This window comes from Diabrotica undecimpunctata, chromosome 4 (genome assembly GCF_040954645.1).
Source record: "Diabrotica undecimpunctata isolate CICGRU chromosome 4, icDiaUnde3, whole genome shotgun sequence".
NCBI classification, from domain to species: Eukaryota; Metazoa; Arthropoda; class Insecta; order Coleoptera; family Chrysomelidae; genus Diabrotica; species Diabrotica undecimpunctata.
Genome location: NC_092806.1, coordinates 7,801,322 through 7,817,122, shown reverse-complemented (window position 1 = coordinate 7,817,122; position 15,801 = coordinate 7,801,322). Strand labels below are relative to the sequence as shown.

Below are 15,801 nucleotides of genomic sequence, written 5' to 3'. Positions count from 1 at the left end.
ATGCGGTTAAGATTTCGCAAAAACATAATTTTCTCCAGATGTAAGTGGCAACAACTTCCCTATATTCCCTGTGTTACACAACGCTCCTTCAAACTGTAATTCCAGCGTAAACGTTGGAAAATCTGACGATCGTGCTACTACTCGTGACCTCTGGTCAGCAAACAGCAGAAGCACGTCCCGCTTGGGTAAGAAGTTTATGCTTCCGGCATTTCAAACCAGAGATTATATGGATTGACAGTGGAGACGAGAGTTCGTCTCGGATACCAGATTAAATACATTTGGATTTTTTTGTTCAGAGTTAAGTTAAAAAAAACTTTATTTGTTTATACTTCTTACGAAAAGCTCTAAATACAAGTGATGGATCAATACTATAGTTACAAATATTTCTTTCCCTTAACTATTTCCAAATTTTTACAAATATAAAGATAATTTTTCTTGTTTTGTTAATACAATTATTTAATTTACACGTTTAATATCAAAGGCGCGATCAGATTAGAGTACATATAGAGCCCATTACAGCTTCAAGATTATCCCATTGTATACAATTGTTTTTAGGGCCAAAGCTTCGTCCTACGCAAAAAGCTATGGTAATTATATTGCCGAAAGCGAAAGTAGGTGTCTAGAATTGGAAACGATTATTAATGAACTCAATGTGACAGTGTCGGGGGAAGTACAATAATACATTAGCGCGATATAATGAATCATTAGAATGTACGGTTTACGCCTGTAGAGATAATTCTTGTTTGCTATAATAAAGTTTTCCTAATTTTAACTTTAATAGAGTTCTATAAAATGCCTATTAATAATTCATGAACGTTCTCCTAAACCAAAGCCGGGTTTACTACCTGGGTAACTACATGGAGAAATTGCAACGTCTGATTAATTGCAACGCCCGGTCTGTAATAAGGGTTGCAGCGCGTATGACAGGGCGGGCGCTTATTTGTACAATGAAAATTCAAACCACCAATAATTTGTGCCATAGACCTTGTTTCTCTCTCTAATACACGCCGCATCCCGAGCGCCCGTATTGACATAAGCGCTTCATTATCCATTAAAAAACAATGTTTTAAAATAAAATAAGCACAAAATACTTATCGGGAAATGATAAAACAAGGTTTGAACTTGAATTTAGGTTGCTGGTGAAATTCAAAATAATATTTTTTACTTGTGTTTTTCAGCTTTTAAAATCGCAATTTTGCGTTTTTGCGCTTTTTTCAGTTTTTAATTGTTTATGACCCGAAAACGATTAAGTTTATAGAAAAATTACAAGAAACCTATGTTGTTAAAAATGATCCAAAAAATTTAAAAAAACGTTTGTCCAATTTAAAAAAAAATTATTTAAAACAATTTGAACAAATGTTGGCCTGGACCACTTCTCAAACCTTATTTTGGGGTATCTCATGAAAGTGATTATGCAAGAAAATCTCATGGGAATATTTTTCTGAACGAACTCGATCTTTTCGCCTTGTATATTTACTAGTGTATGGGAAATGAGTCAGTACTCATAATCTTAAGTAGTTTTAATTTTCTTGAATAAAAAATTTTAATGATTTTAGTAGTTTTCAAAGTTTGTTATATATGATACCTATAGAATTTATTCATCAAATTACATTATCATTAGTATCTTCTATTTATGGTTAATTATTTCATTTTGATTATTATATTCTAAAAAAAAAACGAATAATGGGAGGGTATATTAATTAATTTTCATTAAATATTTTCCATTTGTAAATAATTATCTATAAACGATTATAAAATTGCTAAAATAAACTTTTGTTTATTTTAAGTAATTTTATATAACTGTATTTAATTTTATTTAATTTAATTTAACCTTTCTTTTATTTAATTGTAATTTTATTTAAATTTATTTAATCTGATTATTTTTATTAAATTTTATTTCATTTTTTGTATTATTTTATAATTGTTTATAACTTTTTACATTTTTTTACAATTTTTTTATAATTATTTAAATTTTTTATAATTTTATATAATTTTTGTTATAATTGTTTACATTTTTTTTTACAATTTTTAATGTTTTTTTATAATTTATTATAATTTTTTAAAATTATTTATAATTTTCTACAATTTTTTAGAATTTTATATATTTTTTTATATTTTTTTATATTTTTATAATTTTTTACAATGTTTAAATTTCATATTTTTTATTTTTTTTTTATAATTTTTTATAACTTTTTATAATTTTTTATAGTTTTCTAAAATACTTTATACGTTTTTAGTTTTTTTTAAATATTTTATAATTTTTCATAATTTTTTATAATGGTTTATAATTTTATTTATTTTTTTTTAATTTTATTTAATTTTTGTTATAATTGTTTACATTTTTTTACAAGTTTTAATGTTTTTTTATAATTTATTATAATTTATTATCATTTTTTATAATTATTTATAATTTTCTACAATTTTTTACAATTTTATATATTTTTTTATATTTTTTTTATATTTTTATAATTTTTTACAATGTTAAAATTTCATATTTTTTAATTTTTTATAATTTTTTATAACTTTTTATAATTTTTTATAGTTTTCTAAAATATTTTATACGGTTTTATAGTTTTTTTTAAATATTTTATAATTTGTCATAATTTTTTATAATGGTTTATAATTTTATTTATTTTTTTTTAATTTTATTTAATTTATTTTATTTTATTTCATAGAAATAGTTTAATAATATAGAGTAGTTTAGAAAAGTATATTATATAAAATTATAATAATTGTATATGTATGTATATTATGTATATTACGGTATACCGCAAAGTTACTACACCCGTCTCTTTTTTTCGAGTCAGCTAAATAGGATTTTGGGCCTGTGCAAAACATCATACCGAGCGATAAGAAGTATTCACTTCAATAAAAACTACTTAAGATTGTGTGTATTGACTCATTTCTCATAAACTTATGGACTCACACTAGCAACCTTTTCATTAAGGCTAAATTAGGAAAAGATGAATTCCAAGATGTTATTAGTAAATTCGTACTGGGAATAAGGGACGAAAGAATTCTAATTCATTCAGAGTTTGAATAATTTATTGAGCAATAACATAGTGTTACCTTTTTGCGACGCCGCTGACTGGTTATATAAGTATCGGGATTAGGTTTTCTATCGCAAAACTTTAAATTCACGGATTCTGTTTATTATCTATTTCTCGACACTGCCTGGGGAATCTCATAAATACAAGGACGAGGACGAAGAATAAATTGCTTTCATATTCCAGAATATAATATACATAATAGAATATTTGGAATGATTTGTGCATTATATTAGATTCGAAATGAAAGTATTTATTCTCATCTGGAATGACGAGGATTATAAAATCTCTCAATATTAATGTGAGCTCAACACAATGAATAAAAAGGTATGCATTTAAAGAGTAAAAAACGCAGTAATATATTAAAAATATATATACAACACTAAAAAATATATACAGAGTTGACCAACTGTCTGCAAACACCTAATTATCTCTTAAATGGATGGTCTGTGTTGCAGTTTCGCTACTGTATATAAATACTGTAGAAATATCAACATACGTTTTGTTAGTTTTGTTTACCCTCGTATAGTTAGCCCAATATTTCGCTTACAAAAATTTGGACACTATCGAACTATAAAAGGTTATTGATACAATGTTGCAAACAATAGAGTGTTAATTAATACAATGTTCTGAACAAAGAACCGCAGAAAAATGAGTGTATTTCGTTAAAATTGCAGATCGCTTAGGTAATTATCGCCCACGCCTCTTGCAAAAAAATTCGTTAACTAACCTCCGTCTACAGGTCAGACTAGTTCGATCTGCAAGACAACACAGTCGTGTATTTGAGTTACGCCTCGCCATACTTTTTTTGTTGATGTATGTCGAAGAAGACGTCGTTTCAGTAGCTATTGCTACCAATTTCATGGGATAATGTAAAACCTATATACACACTATTTGTTGCTAAAATTACATTGCTGCTATGAACAACAAAATTTAAAGATAATAATTAAATTTACTAAATAAATTTTACAGTATCCTGAACGATGGTAGAATGTGTCTATTTCATACATTTCTCCATGTTTCTCTAGAAAGTAATATGGATTCATCGATAATCCTTAGCTCTGCAACACTTAGTGGATTAGTTTTATAAATTCTACTTTTTAACTATCCCCAATAAAAATAATCTTTAGGATTCAAATCAGGTGAACGAGGAGGCCCTTCAATACTACCTAATATACCAATCCATCGATCGGGAAATGTCTGATCTAAATAACGCCGAACATTTACACCAAAATGAGCTGCAGCTTAGTCTTGTTGAAACCATATCTCATTAAAATGGGCTCAACTGGAATAGTACAATATTTATTTAGTGGATAAGTACACAATTACTTTCTAATTTAGAGCACCCATCTTTGATTGTGATGGACAATGCACCCTACCATAGTGAAATCATGAATAAACAACCTTCCGCTAAATGGTTAAAATCAGACATAGAAATTATAGATTGGATTGTTAGTTTCATTAATTAATGTCAATATTACAACAGTCTAGACTGAATTACTTCAAAACTATTTGACACTGAGAGGTTTTATTTATTTAAGACCTTCGTAACTAGATAAAATACCAAGCGTTACTGATCGTTAAATCCGTGTTAAAGGGTGATTCCAATAATAATACAATATACAGGGTGTTGTACTTAAAAAACCAAAGTGACTAATGATATCAGAAAAATGGTAAATCTGGCAACAATTTACAATCTCCTTATTGTAGAATAGTCTTATACCGGTTTTTCTACAACTCGGACCATCCATTTAAGTAATTAGCTGCTTCCAAACTTTTGTTTCACTCTGATTAACAACCCGATGATCGTAGTTCAAAGGGACTTGGTATTGGAAACGACGCAGGAGCAAAACACCAAAAACAAATGGGCAGATAATTAAGTGATGAAATAAAAGTCAATAAGAAACATGTGAAAATCGGAAAACTCTACGACACAAAGCAATTGAAAGATTCATGTATCTTAACAAGACATTATCAACGTTGCTGTGCATTCTCAGTATTATAGCAAAAAGGGAGCTGTGATTACAAACCATGAAATGCTCCAAGTAATGATTCTTGTCATCTCGAGCTATCCAGTAAATCAGAAGTTGATTTGGCAAGACCAGAAGATGTAGTCCAAGAAATCAAAGAAGTTTCTACGAAGACCAGAAAATATATTAGCAAATCAAGAATTACAATACTTTATGATATTTATTGATAAATTCTTTATCTATTTGGACTTCTCAGTCTACTACTATACCTCACTAGCATTCCTCCTCAACTTCGTTAACTTTTTGGACAGTTCAAGGTAATTTTTTGGAGTACCCTTGAAGAACATGATGGAATGATTACCTAATTGTAGCATTTCTCTACTTCCAATTATACTACTTAATATAAGTTAATCTACATAGCAAGAATTACAAAGTTGATAGGTAAAATCTAAGTGATTGGCCTAATATCATATCAGTTATTACGAAATATTTGTTTTTCTTCTGGAACACTGAAAATTAGGTAAAATGTGCTGACACATCACCTTCAAAGAAATATAAAAAATAATTAGTCGCTCAGGCCAAAATAACAGTCAGTTTTTCGATAAAAAAATATTCAATTTTAGATTACAAGCAATATGAATATTTATAGATGGTAAAAAGCTGATATCTGACGGCAAACAATGAAATCTTTTTTGTATACGCGATTTTATACAATGGGATAATTTTTTGGACACAGAAATACTGAAAGGTTCTACGACGTAAATGACGTGATGAAATATTGTTTACAAACCGAAAATATACATAAAATTTTGGTTTAAATGAGTTGTATGCATGCTAAAATGTTTTCCTATGTATATTTTGTGCTCTTTTTGGATTAGTCACAACCATAGCGGCGTTCAAAACTATTTCAAATTATATAGTCCATTGAAAAGTTACATTTAGGATTGTATTTTTCAGAGGACACAATTTTACTTTTGATGTGTAGGGGAGTTAGTATAAGCGCTTAAGCTAAAGTTTGTGAGGTCGCCATCTTGTCACCCAGCCGCTATATTGGAAAATATAGTGGTTGCAAAGAGTTTTTTGTATCTCGTAAACTAACAAACATTACAAAAACTTTTATTGGACACTATTTATAGGAAATTAAATTGTCTGCAACTTTATTCCTATAACTTTTAATCGTAAGAGGAGCATTGAAGCCTCACTAATACAATGGATTCAGTCAATGCTAGAAACCAGAATCAACGCTGATGGTAGTGGGGAAGAATCTGTGACTGTGACAGCAGTAAAGGGATGCCCTCAAGGGGGAGTACTATCGCCCTTGCTGTGGTCTGTAGTCGTGGATGACCTCACTAAGTTGCATGATTCTGGTTTTATAATCCAAAGATACGCAAATGTTCTAGTTATTACAATTAGGGGCAAGCATAACCAGACTATGTCTAGTCTCATGCAAACTGCTCTTAACGAAACTAAAAGTTGAAGCTCGAAAGAGGGCTTAAATGTCAACCCAGCAAAACAACTTTGATAACTTTCACAAGAAGACGTAAATACAATTATTTAGAGTCTCCAATTATGAATGACATCACATTAGACTATTCCAAAGAAATAAAATATCTGCAGGTAACCCTAGATCAAAACTCACCTGGAATAGTCATATTAAAAAAATCTTATCCACAGCTTTGGTGAAAAAGTTGGACCTGCCGTAAGACATTTGGAAAGACTTGGGGCTAAAAAAGACATATAAAAGGTCATATAAAACGATTATTAAGCCCATGGTCACATATGCATCATTCGTATGGTGGCCAAAAACACAACAACCAACAGCTAACGCCAAGCAGCAAAAAGTGCAGCGGCTAGCTTGTCTGGGAATTACAGGGGCAATGTCAACATACCCCATTGCAGCTCTAGAGGCGATGCTGAACCTTCCTCCCTTGAACACACTCATCACGGGTCAAATTCCTTGTAGCGCGTTCCATTTCCACCAAACAACAAAAGAAATTACGGACTTAATTGAAACTTTCAGTAATAAATCTACTAATTTTCACAATGAAGTCAATACTTTTTGACTGTTAACAATTTGACATCTATCAAATTTCTCATAGCCTACTTTAGGCTTGTTTATTAAACTAAGCAGAAAATGAGTGGGCTTATTTTTCCTTCTCGTTTTCCTTTTCTTTGTGTGGTTCGTCATCTTAGGTTCCATCTGGTTCCGAGGCTTTATATCGTCTCTTTGAGCTTTGTTTTCTTTTACAATGGGTAGGATGCTAACCTGGCCCATCAACCCTCCTATTTTATCCGAGTTTGGGACCGACTGTGGGCATGAACGCGGCTTCTGAGCTTACTCGTTAAGCCCACTTTTCTTTAATATAATAATGGGCGAAATAATACAAGCAGTACGCAAAGGTCATGGGTACAGAATGGGGAACAAAGAAATCCAAATATTATGTTATGCAGACGACGCCGCATTAATTGCAGAGACAGAAGACGAGCTCCAAAGATTAACACATATCTTCAATACAACAGCCAAGAAATACAATATGATAATATTAGCAGAAAATTGTACGAATATCGGTACGACAACATCTAAATACCCACTAAGTAAGATATGGTCTTACTATATATCTTGGTCTGCCAATAAGTATTGGCAGACCAAGAAAAAGATGGTGCGATAATTTAAACAATTTAGGAGGCTAATACTGAAGAAAAAACAGGCTTTAAATCCTACATACAAGAAGAAAAAGAAGAAGAAGAAAATGAGGATTTATTAATGAAAAAAATGGCTAGTTGTTGAAGGACCCAACTTTTCTATTATCGAACATACGCAAATGAATCAAAAAACAAAATGTTAAGAAAGCTTCAGCCTATAGTTGGGTTTTATTTCTAGTAGTTTATAAATGCTAGAATACTCCACAGGGTCTTGCGAACTCTGAGAAAAAAATACAGTCTGATTATAGGCACCATAAAAACTGATAGGGATTAAAAATTAATCCGCTGGGACCCTTTATAGAGTAGAACTTTAATATTAATATGGCAAATATTTCGTTTCGTAATTTTTTATTTACTAATATGTAGTTTATTCTCAATTTCCGTCATCGAGCACCCTGCATAGTTTTGAATCTTTAATTACTGCCTTGGAGTATTTTTTATACCGGAATAAACATTTTTGTATACAAAACAACTCTTTAACCTGCTTATATTTCTCTTAAATATGAACGTCGTATAAATCTATATATGGTAAAAAATAACCCTAATTGACTTCTATAAAACGTACAAAATTGCAAAACTCTTTACATTTCAAAAGTCTAAACAACCATTCAGTATTTCTGCTGTTAAGCCTATTAAAAATCTTTGCATGTAAATAGTATTCAAATAAGATATTCCAATATCGCCCGGAGACATTACTTTAAATGTAAGCTTCTTATTCATTCAGCAGCTTATTATATGTAGAACCTCTAGGGCTTCTAAAGCCATTCTTAACGAAATAAGTTCGCCCTTTCAATAGTGAACAACAATTTGCAAACTCGCTAGATAATTGATGGACTATAGGGCTAAATTTCAGTTGCGTCTTTATAAAAAAGGGAAAAATACTTCCATTATAGATAAATTTAGCCGTTTTTATATAAATAAAATTGTATATGTGTAAAAAATAGAAAAAACTAGTCAATTTAACGTCGAAATCTTTCCTTTTTTATCGATTTTAAGTCAGTTTACGACAGCGTACTAAGAAGTAAATTATGTGAAACCAAATACGAATTTAATATCCCCGACACACTGATAAGACTGGTGAGGGCTATAATGCATAAAGTTATCTGTAAAATGAAAAATACGAGGCGAACATTGAGATACACATATTGGACTACGATGGAGAAAAACGATGTCTCGTCTATAACACAGCCTTGGAGAAAACGGTAACCATGACAACGGGCAATCCTCAAATTATGACCTATGCAAATGATTTGGACTTAACTATACATACAGCCTACCACGTAAGTTCTTTTTTAAGTAAACAAATTTTACAACTGCCTCAAATATCATAGGCCTGGAAATAAATTGGGAGAAAACGGAAATGGTGGCGGCAATCCTCAACCAAAGAACTAGAAATATTGGATATAATTTCACCCTTGACAATGTTAGCTTTGAAATAGCAGACAAATTTACGAATTTATTTTCAATTGTGACTCATGAGAACTTTGATCATCATCATTCTGGTTTTACAACGCTGCGTTGATCCTAGCCTCCTTAAGAACTTCTCTCCAATCGTCCCTATCCATTGCCTTTCTCCGCCAAACACGTACTCCCATATTTCTCACATCTTCATCAATGTGATCAAGGAACCTTGTTCTGGGTCTTCCTCTTCTTCTCTGACCAATGAGTCTATCAAGGAGCGTTTTTCCAGCTGGGTCATTTTGTTCCATCCGCATTACATGCCCTATCGTGAAGTTGTATCGTCTTCTCAACACTCCATTGTGATTCACTGTTCCATAGATTCGCCTTAGTACTTTTCTTTCGAAACATCGTAACATGTGTTCATTATTATTTTTTGTTAGAGTCCAGGTCTCTGAACCATATGTCAGGACTGGGCGTATTATTGTTTTGTAGAGTTTTATTTTTGTATTTCTCGGTATAATTGTGGATTTACGGAGGAGATTGAGCCCAAAATCGAACTACACCCGAACCATTCACGTAGATTACGAAGCCACGATATTTTTCTTCTTCCCACACTTCTTTTGCCCTTAATTTTGCCCTGCATGATATTTCTTAAAAGTTCGTACTTTTCACCTCTCACAATGTGCCCCAAGTATTCCATCTTTCTAGTTTTTATCTCATTTAGAATTTCGCATCTTTTGTCTAAAGTTTGGAGTACTTGCGTGTTAGTGACGCGGTCCATCCATGATATTCTGAGAATGCGCCTATAGCTCGAAAGCTTCGATGTTTTTTGTGGTCAACTGTTTTAGTGTCCAAGCCTCTACTCCATACAACAGGGTAGAAAAGACATAACACCGCAGCATTCGTATTCGTAACTTTATATTGATATCACGATTGCAAAAGAGTTTGCGCATTCTATTAAAGACTGATCTAGCGATTTCTATTCTACATCTAATCTCTTTTGTTGATCAGTATCTTCTGTGATCCAAGCACCTAGATATTTATAACAGGACGCACGCTCAATCGTTGTATTGTCTATTACAAGATTAGCTCTGATGTTCTTTGATTTCGTGATTACCATAAATTTAGTTTTTTTCAAATTAATTTTCAAGCCGTAACTGTTACAGTATATATTGAGACTTTGAACGAGATGTTGTAGTTCTACTAGCGTTCCCGTTAGGAGAACCGTATCGTCAGCATACCTTATATTGTTGATCGTCTCACCATTTATTATCAGACCAAGATCTTCTTCCTCGAGTGCTTGTTCACAAATAGCTTCACTATACAGATTAAATAAAAGTGGCGACAAGATGCATCCCTGCCGGACTCCTCGACGGATTCGAATTTCTTCTGTTAGCCTACCCTCAACCTTCACATTTGCTGTTTGATTCCAATATAGGTTTCATATAATTCGAATATCTCGGCTGTCTATATTTTTCTTTATTAAAATTTGTCTTAGTGGTTCATGTTGTACTTTGTCAAAGGCCTTTTCGAAATCAATAAAGCAGGTGTAAATTTCTTGGTTCATGTCTAAGCATCTCTGTGGGAGAACGTTCATTGCAAACAGAGCCTCCCTTGTACCCAGCCCTTTTCTGAATCCCATCTGAGTGTTACTGATGTCTACGTCTAATTTCCTATAGATCCTATTATGGATTATCTCTGCGGTAATATTATTTTGAGTGTTAAGGAGTACTCCCAGGTATACAAATTAGTTCACTGCTTCGATGACGTCGTTTTCTATAACAAGTGGTCGTAGGGTTTGTGGTTGCGTGCTTATTTTCATATACTTCGTTCTGTTGATGTTTATTTTTAAATTGATGCTCATTTATTGTAGCTAATTCTTTTAATGCTACATACGCCTCTTGTACAGCGTGTTCCGTTCTCCCAACAATATTGATATCATCAGCACAAGATTTGCACTGATTTATTATATATTATAATTATTAAAAGGTTCAGACAGTTCCCCCTGAATTCGTACTCTACATTTAACAAGAGTTAGTTTTGTTAAATTTACCAACTGATTTTGTATTCCTATCTCTTTCATTGCTTTGAACATTTCTATTCTATTCACAGAATCGTCGGCTGCTTTGTAGTCTATAAATATGTGATGAGTATTAATGCCATATTCCAGTGTGTTTTCCAAAATTTGTTTCAGGGTTGCAATCTGATGAATTGTCGATTTACCACCTCTGAAACCAGCCTGATATTTTCCTACTATCCGTTTTGCATATGGTGTCATACGGTGACATAGTACTGTGGAAAATATTTTATACGCTGCATTTAGAAGTGTAATTCCTCTGTGGTTAGAGCATTCAAAGATATCTCCTTTTTTGTGTATGGTGCTAAGTATTCCAATATTCCAATCATTTTGGAGGGATTTCTGTACTTCTTTTATAAGCTGCTGTAATGCTATTATGGTATCATGGCCACCTTCTTTGTATAGTTCAGCTGGGAGATTATCTATTCCAGGTGATTTGTTTTTCGCTAATTTTTTAACTGCATCTTTAACTTCGAGAATATTTGGTGGTACTTCTTCCCTCTCTTGCAAAATTTAATTTGTTTATAAGATTTTTTTAAAGACGAGCTAATTTCTAAGGCTAGGACTAAATATATTAAAAATGGCAACTAAACAACCACAGATCATCTGAATACAAGATATTAAATGTTTAATTGACTTTACATTATACTTGCAACTATTGATTTGAAACGCTTTTATATATGATTCGACGAAATTAACTTTATTAAAGATTTCTTAGTTATTATTTTTCTCTGCTGATAATACACATCCAAAAAAGGTAATAATAAATGCATAAGCTCTATCTAAAAGATGCTTATTATGACGATATTTTAAACTATCGTTGGTACTGTATTTAAAACCTAGAAACATGCAAAAATTCTCAACATATCTATTCTATTATATTATGTGGTATATACAACACGGTAGTTATAAAAAAAATGCATATTTTTACCTGATATGTCCAGAGTCTCCGCTACTACTCTGCCTACTATGAGAATGAGAATGAATACTGCTATAACCGGAAGCCTTCGATAATTGACTAGTGTTCGAAGAGTTCCTGGAGTGTCCTGGTTCGCCCAGGGCCATTTCCTGAGGTTCGTGGTCAAGATGTGGAAGAGCTGAAGGTAGGGACGATACTGGATGGGATTCGTTGGTGGCGTCGGGGGCTATCGACACTTGGGCGTTATTTTCGGTAAGGGTTTGACCTATTACTAATTCTGAAAGTAAGAGGAAAATAATGAAATCATTATCAAAATGTTTGTTTGTCAGTTACTAAAAGTAATTGTTCCAAGTTTCAATAGTTTCTCTCAACTTCCTATAAAATAAAAGGCCAGTAAAAAAAAAAGCTGAAAATTTTTTTATATCTGTTTTTGAACATTCTAAAAGGTATATGAGGGATATCTGATGACAAATCCTTGAAGATGTATAGCTAATTTTGCTTTATTTTTTTAAACAGTCATAAAAAGTAAAAAAACTTTTTTTTGACTATGGTATCTATACATTTTAGAGAAAAATGATTCACAAAAAAGTTGTAGATCTTTATTTTGCGAGTTTCTAAATTAAAATACGTAACTTAAAATGGTGAAACTTGCTAGTTGTTCAACCACACCCCTCAAGGCTGAACCCTGGGGAAGACAATGATAATTTATAACCTCCGGGAGAATCCATTCCAGCTTGAAATCTCAGTTGAAAATTTTAAAATCAATTAAGTCAAAGAAACCATTAACAATAAAATGAACCCAAAGAAGTGTTGGGGTCACGATGTCATTACAACTATAATACTTAAATAATTACCCAACAAAGGGCTACAGTTTTTAACACAAATCTATAATTCCGTTCTAACGACCGGTCACTTCCCGACACAGTGGAAACTAGCGAAAGTTATACCCATCCCCTAGGAAACCTTTAAACAGCACCACCTCCTACAGACCAATTAGTCTGTTGTCAATTCTAGGAAAACTATTTGAAAAGCTCTAACTCCTAAAATTAGAACCGCTATTGAAAAATCTTCGGATAATATCAAATCATCAATTCGGTTTCAGACCGCAACATGCAACCATCCGATAACTACATCGAGTAACAAAAAAGATAAGTCAAGACCTTGGAGACAAACTGTATTATTGTGCGACATTGTTAGATATTTCCCAGGCATTTGATAAGATCTGGCACACTGGCCTCCTCTATAAAATCAGAAAACTCTACCTGTTAACCATTTCTTGATTCTCCAATCCTACCTACAAAACCGACAATTTTTCGTGACTCTGATGAAGAAGCGTCGATCCAGTCCAGGCTTCAGTTCCTCAGGGCAATGTGTTTGGACCCCTCCTGTACCTTTTATACACTGCCGACTTACCAACAGCAGTTAACTCCTCCATAGCCCCATATGCTGATGTTCCCGCCATTTTGACATCACACTCCAATCCAATTATCGCTTCACATCGGCTCAACAGGATGCTAAATGATTCCTTCTTCTTCTTATTGCGCTGTCTTCTTTCAGCTGGTGATCCAAAAGGTAATTGTAGCTTTGGAAATTGCTGCACGAATGCGAGGTCAAACCATCTCCTCAGTTCTTTAGGCCACGAGTTCTGGCGTCTTACAACTGATCTTTTGCCCTGCACTTTACCTTCCAATATGATTTGGAGTAATTTATATCTTTCACCTCTCAATACATGACCCAAGTATTGTACCCAAGTGGGTGGTCCATACTATCTAGACACTAGTACCAAGACAGTGGCGGAAAGAAACCTGTCAACATTTCTACGGATCTAAGAGGATTTTACTACCGACAATTGGTACACCAGCGTTCATCTGGTATAAGCTTGAAGGAGAATGGGTTAACTCTCTTGGGAACAATAAAACTAAATAGAAGAGAAATTCCTGCATATTTCTCTAACAATCAAGGATGACCTATTGGCTATAGTACATTTGAAATTGTTTCAAGAGGAACACTAGTGTTATATAATGTATGGTTGTTTACCTACGGCCTATGGTTGTTTTGTACAGCCTTTTAAATGTTACAGCAATAAATTCCTTTGATATTAACAATTGTAACATTCCAAATCCAAATTTCACAAAGACCCGACCAGAAGTTTTGACAAATTTAGCATTTAGCCATATGTACGATCACTAGAAGAATCGAAGCCGAAATGTCTATATACCCAAGACTATAAGGATTCGACTAAAGGAGATCTGTCATTTGGATGAAGATGTCGTGCCAGTTCAAAGAACTCCGGGAGCAATTGGGAGGTGTGGTGACTGTGGATGAAAAAAGAATCAAAAATGAAATATTTTTGTTCGATTTGTAAAAAGTATCTTTGTTTGGAACATGTAAATCCAATTTGAAGTGACTGTAACAATACTCCGACTTAATTTTATTATGTAATGAAGTTTTAGTAAACTAATGTTTTATATTTGTTTAAGATAGTTCTTATAGACTGATATAAATGTTCTAATTTAAAATTAATTGTAATTTGTTTAGTAAAAAAGAGAATAAATCAAACTATTACAAAAATTATGGACTATTTTTTGTGCTACGTAAATAAACAAAACGCAACCAAAGGACTATTTTTATGACCGGTGTAGCAGACCGTGTGCGACTACTGATACACAAAATTAAACTGCGTCTACTGAAATGTTAATAGAAAAAAAAATTAAAGACTCACAGTTAGTTTAATGGTAAAGTTGACGGTCGGTTTAAAGTAGTACTACAATGTTCTACTCGCTTTTTGAGGACCCGACGATGAGCAGCAAATTTGCGAGCAGTGCTCGCAAACCGGTCCACGTTACCATTAATCTGATTGTCCTGTCTTCCAATTAAGCAATTTAACTATTTTATTATTAACTCCATTTTCTTCAAATTTAAATTTTCCATAATCATTTCAAATTTTCTGTAATAATTCGCAGTAAAATCCATTATAAAACGATCTAATATTTCCTATCAATCAACATTTTTAATTACTTATATTAAACTAACAGCAACATAATCAACGATATACAGCATTTCCAATTAACAAGTTATATTATCGTAGAACGTATCAAAAATCGATAGCGAAGCCGTTTATTTTGGTAATAATTAGAATTAACGACCTACTGAAAACATGTTTTGACAGAATTTAACAGACTACTTATAATCTAAGTATGTTATTTTTATAAAAATTAAGGTGAGAATCTATTAAGTATTTTAGCATGTTTAGTTTTCATCGTACATGCTCTAACAATATAACAACGCCAAGTTTAAAATAAAATGAACCAGGATGGCATACAAAAGCTATCAGCTACTCTACACGAACGAGCTAAACGAAATATCACAACAATAGTTAATCAACAACAACAATATACAATAACCAAGTAGGAATCAAGCAAATACCTTGCTCAGTATATTGAACAATTGTAAAAATATACCTATGCATCCTTTCTTTAGCTCGGAGTGTGTCCTGATTTGTATATATCAGAAATAGACATAAAAGGAAAGGGAAGGATGAGAAAAAGTAAGACAGAATAGAAAACTTTTTTGCCAATGGACAAAATTATTGGACCAATTATTGTCAACGGATTCACAGTGTTGAATAGCTTGTTATGAAGACGTGTACATGCAGAAAATACCGGTCCGGTTACCAATATGTGT

At 32.5% G+C, this 15,801-nt stretch overlaps 1 protein-coding gene across 4 annotated transcripts in view; it reads right to left on the bottom strand.

The window, feature by feature from the left end:
* The window catches only part of LOC140439096 (EEIG family member 2), a 216,893-nt gene that overhangs the window by 30,723 nt on the left and 170,369 nt on the right, over window positions 1-15,801 (bottom strand). For all 4 annotated transcript variants that reach the window (XR_011950601.1, XM_072528777.1, XM_072528779.1 and 1 more), the window contains exon 5: window positions 12,130-12,394. Coding sequence is in view for 3 of the 4 variants with exons in the window: in XM_072528777.1 (XP_072384878.1) it covers window positions 12,130-12,394 (265 nt within the window). In the remaining variant the exon portion in view is untranslated. The remainder of the gene's footprint in view (window positions 1-12,129; window positions 12,395-15,801) is intronic.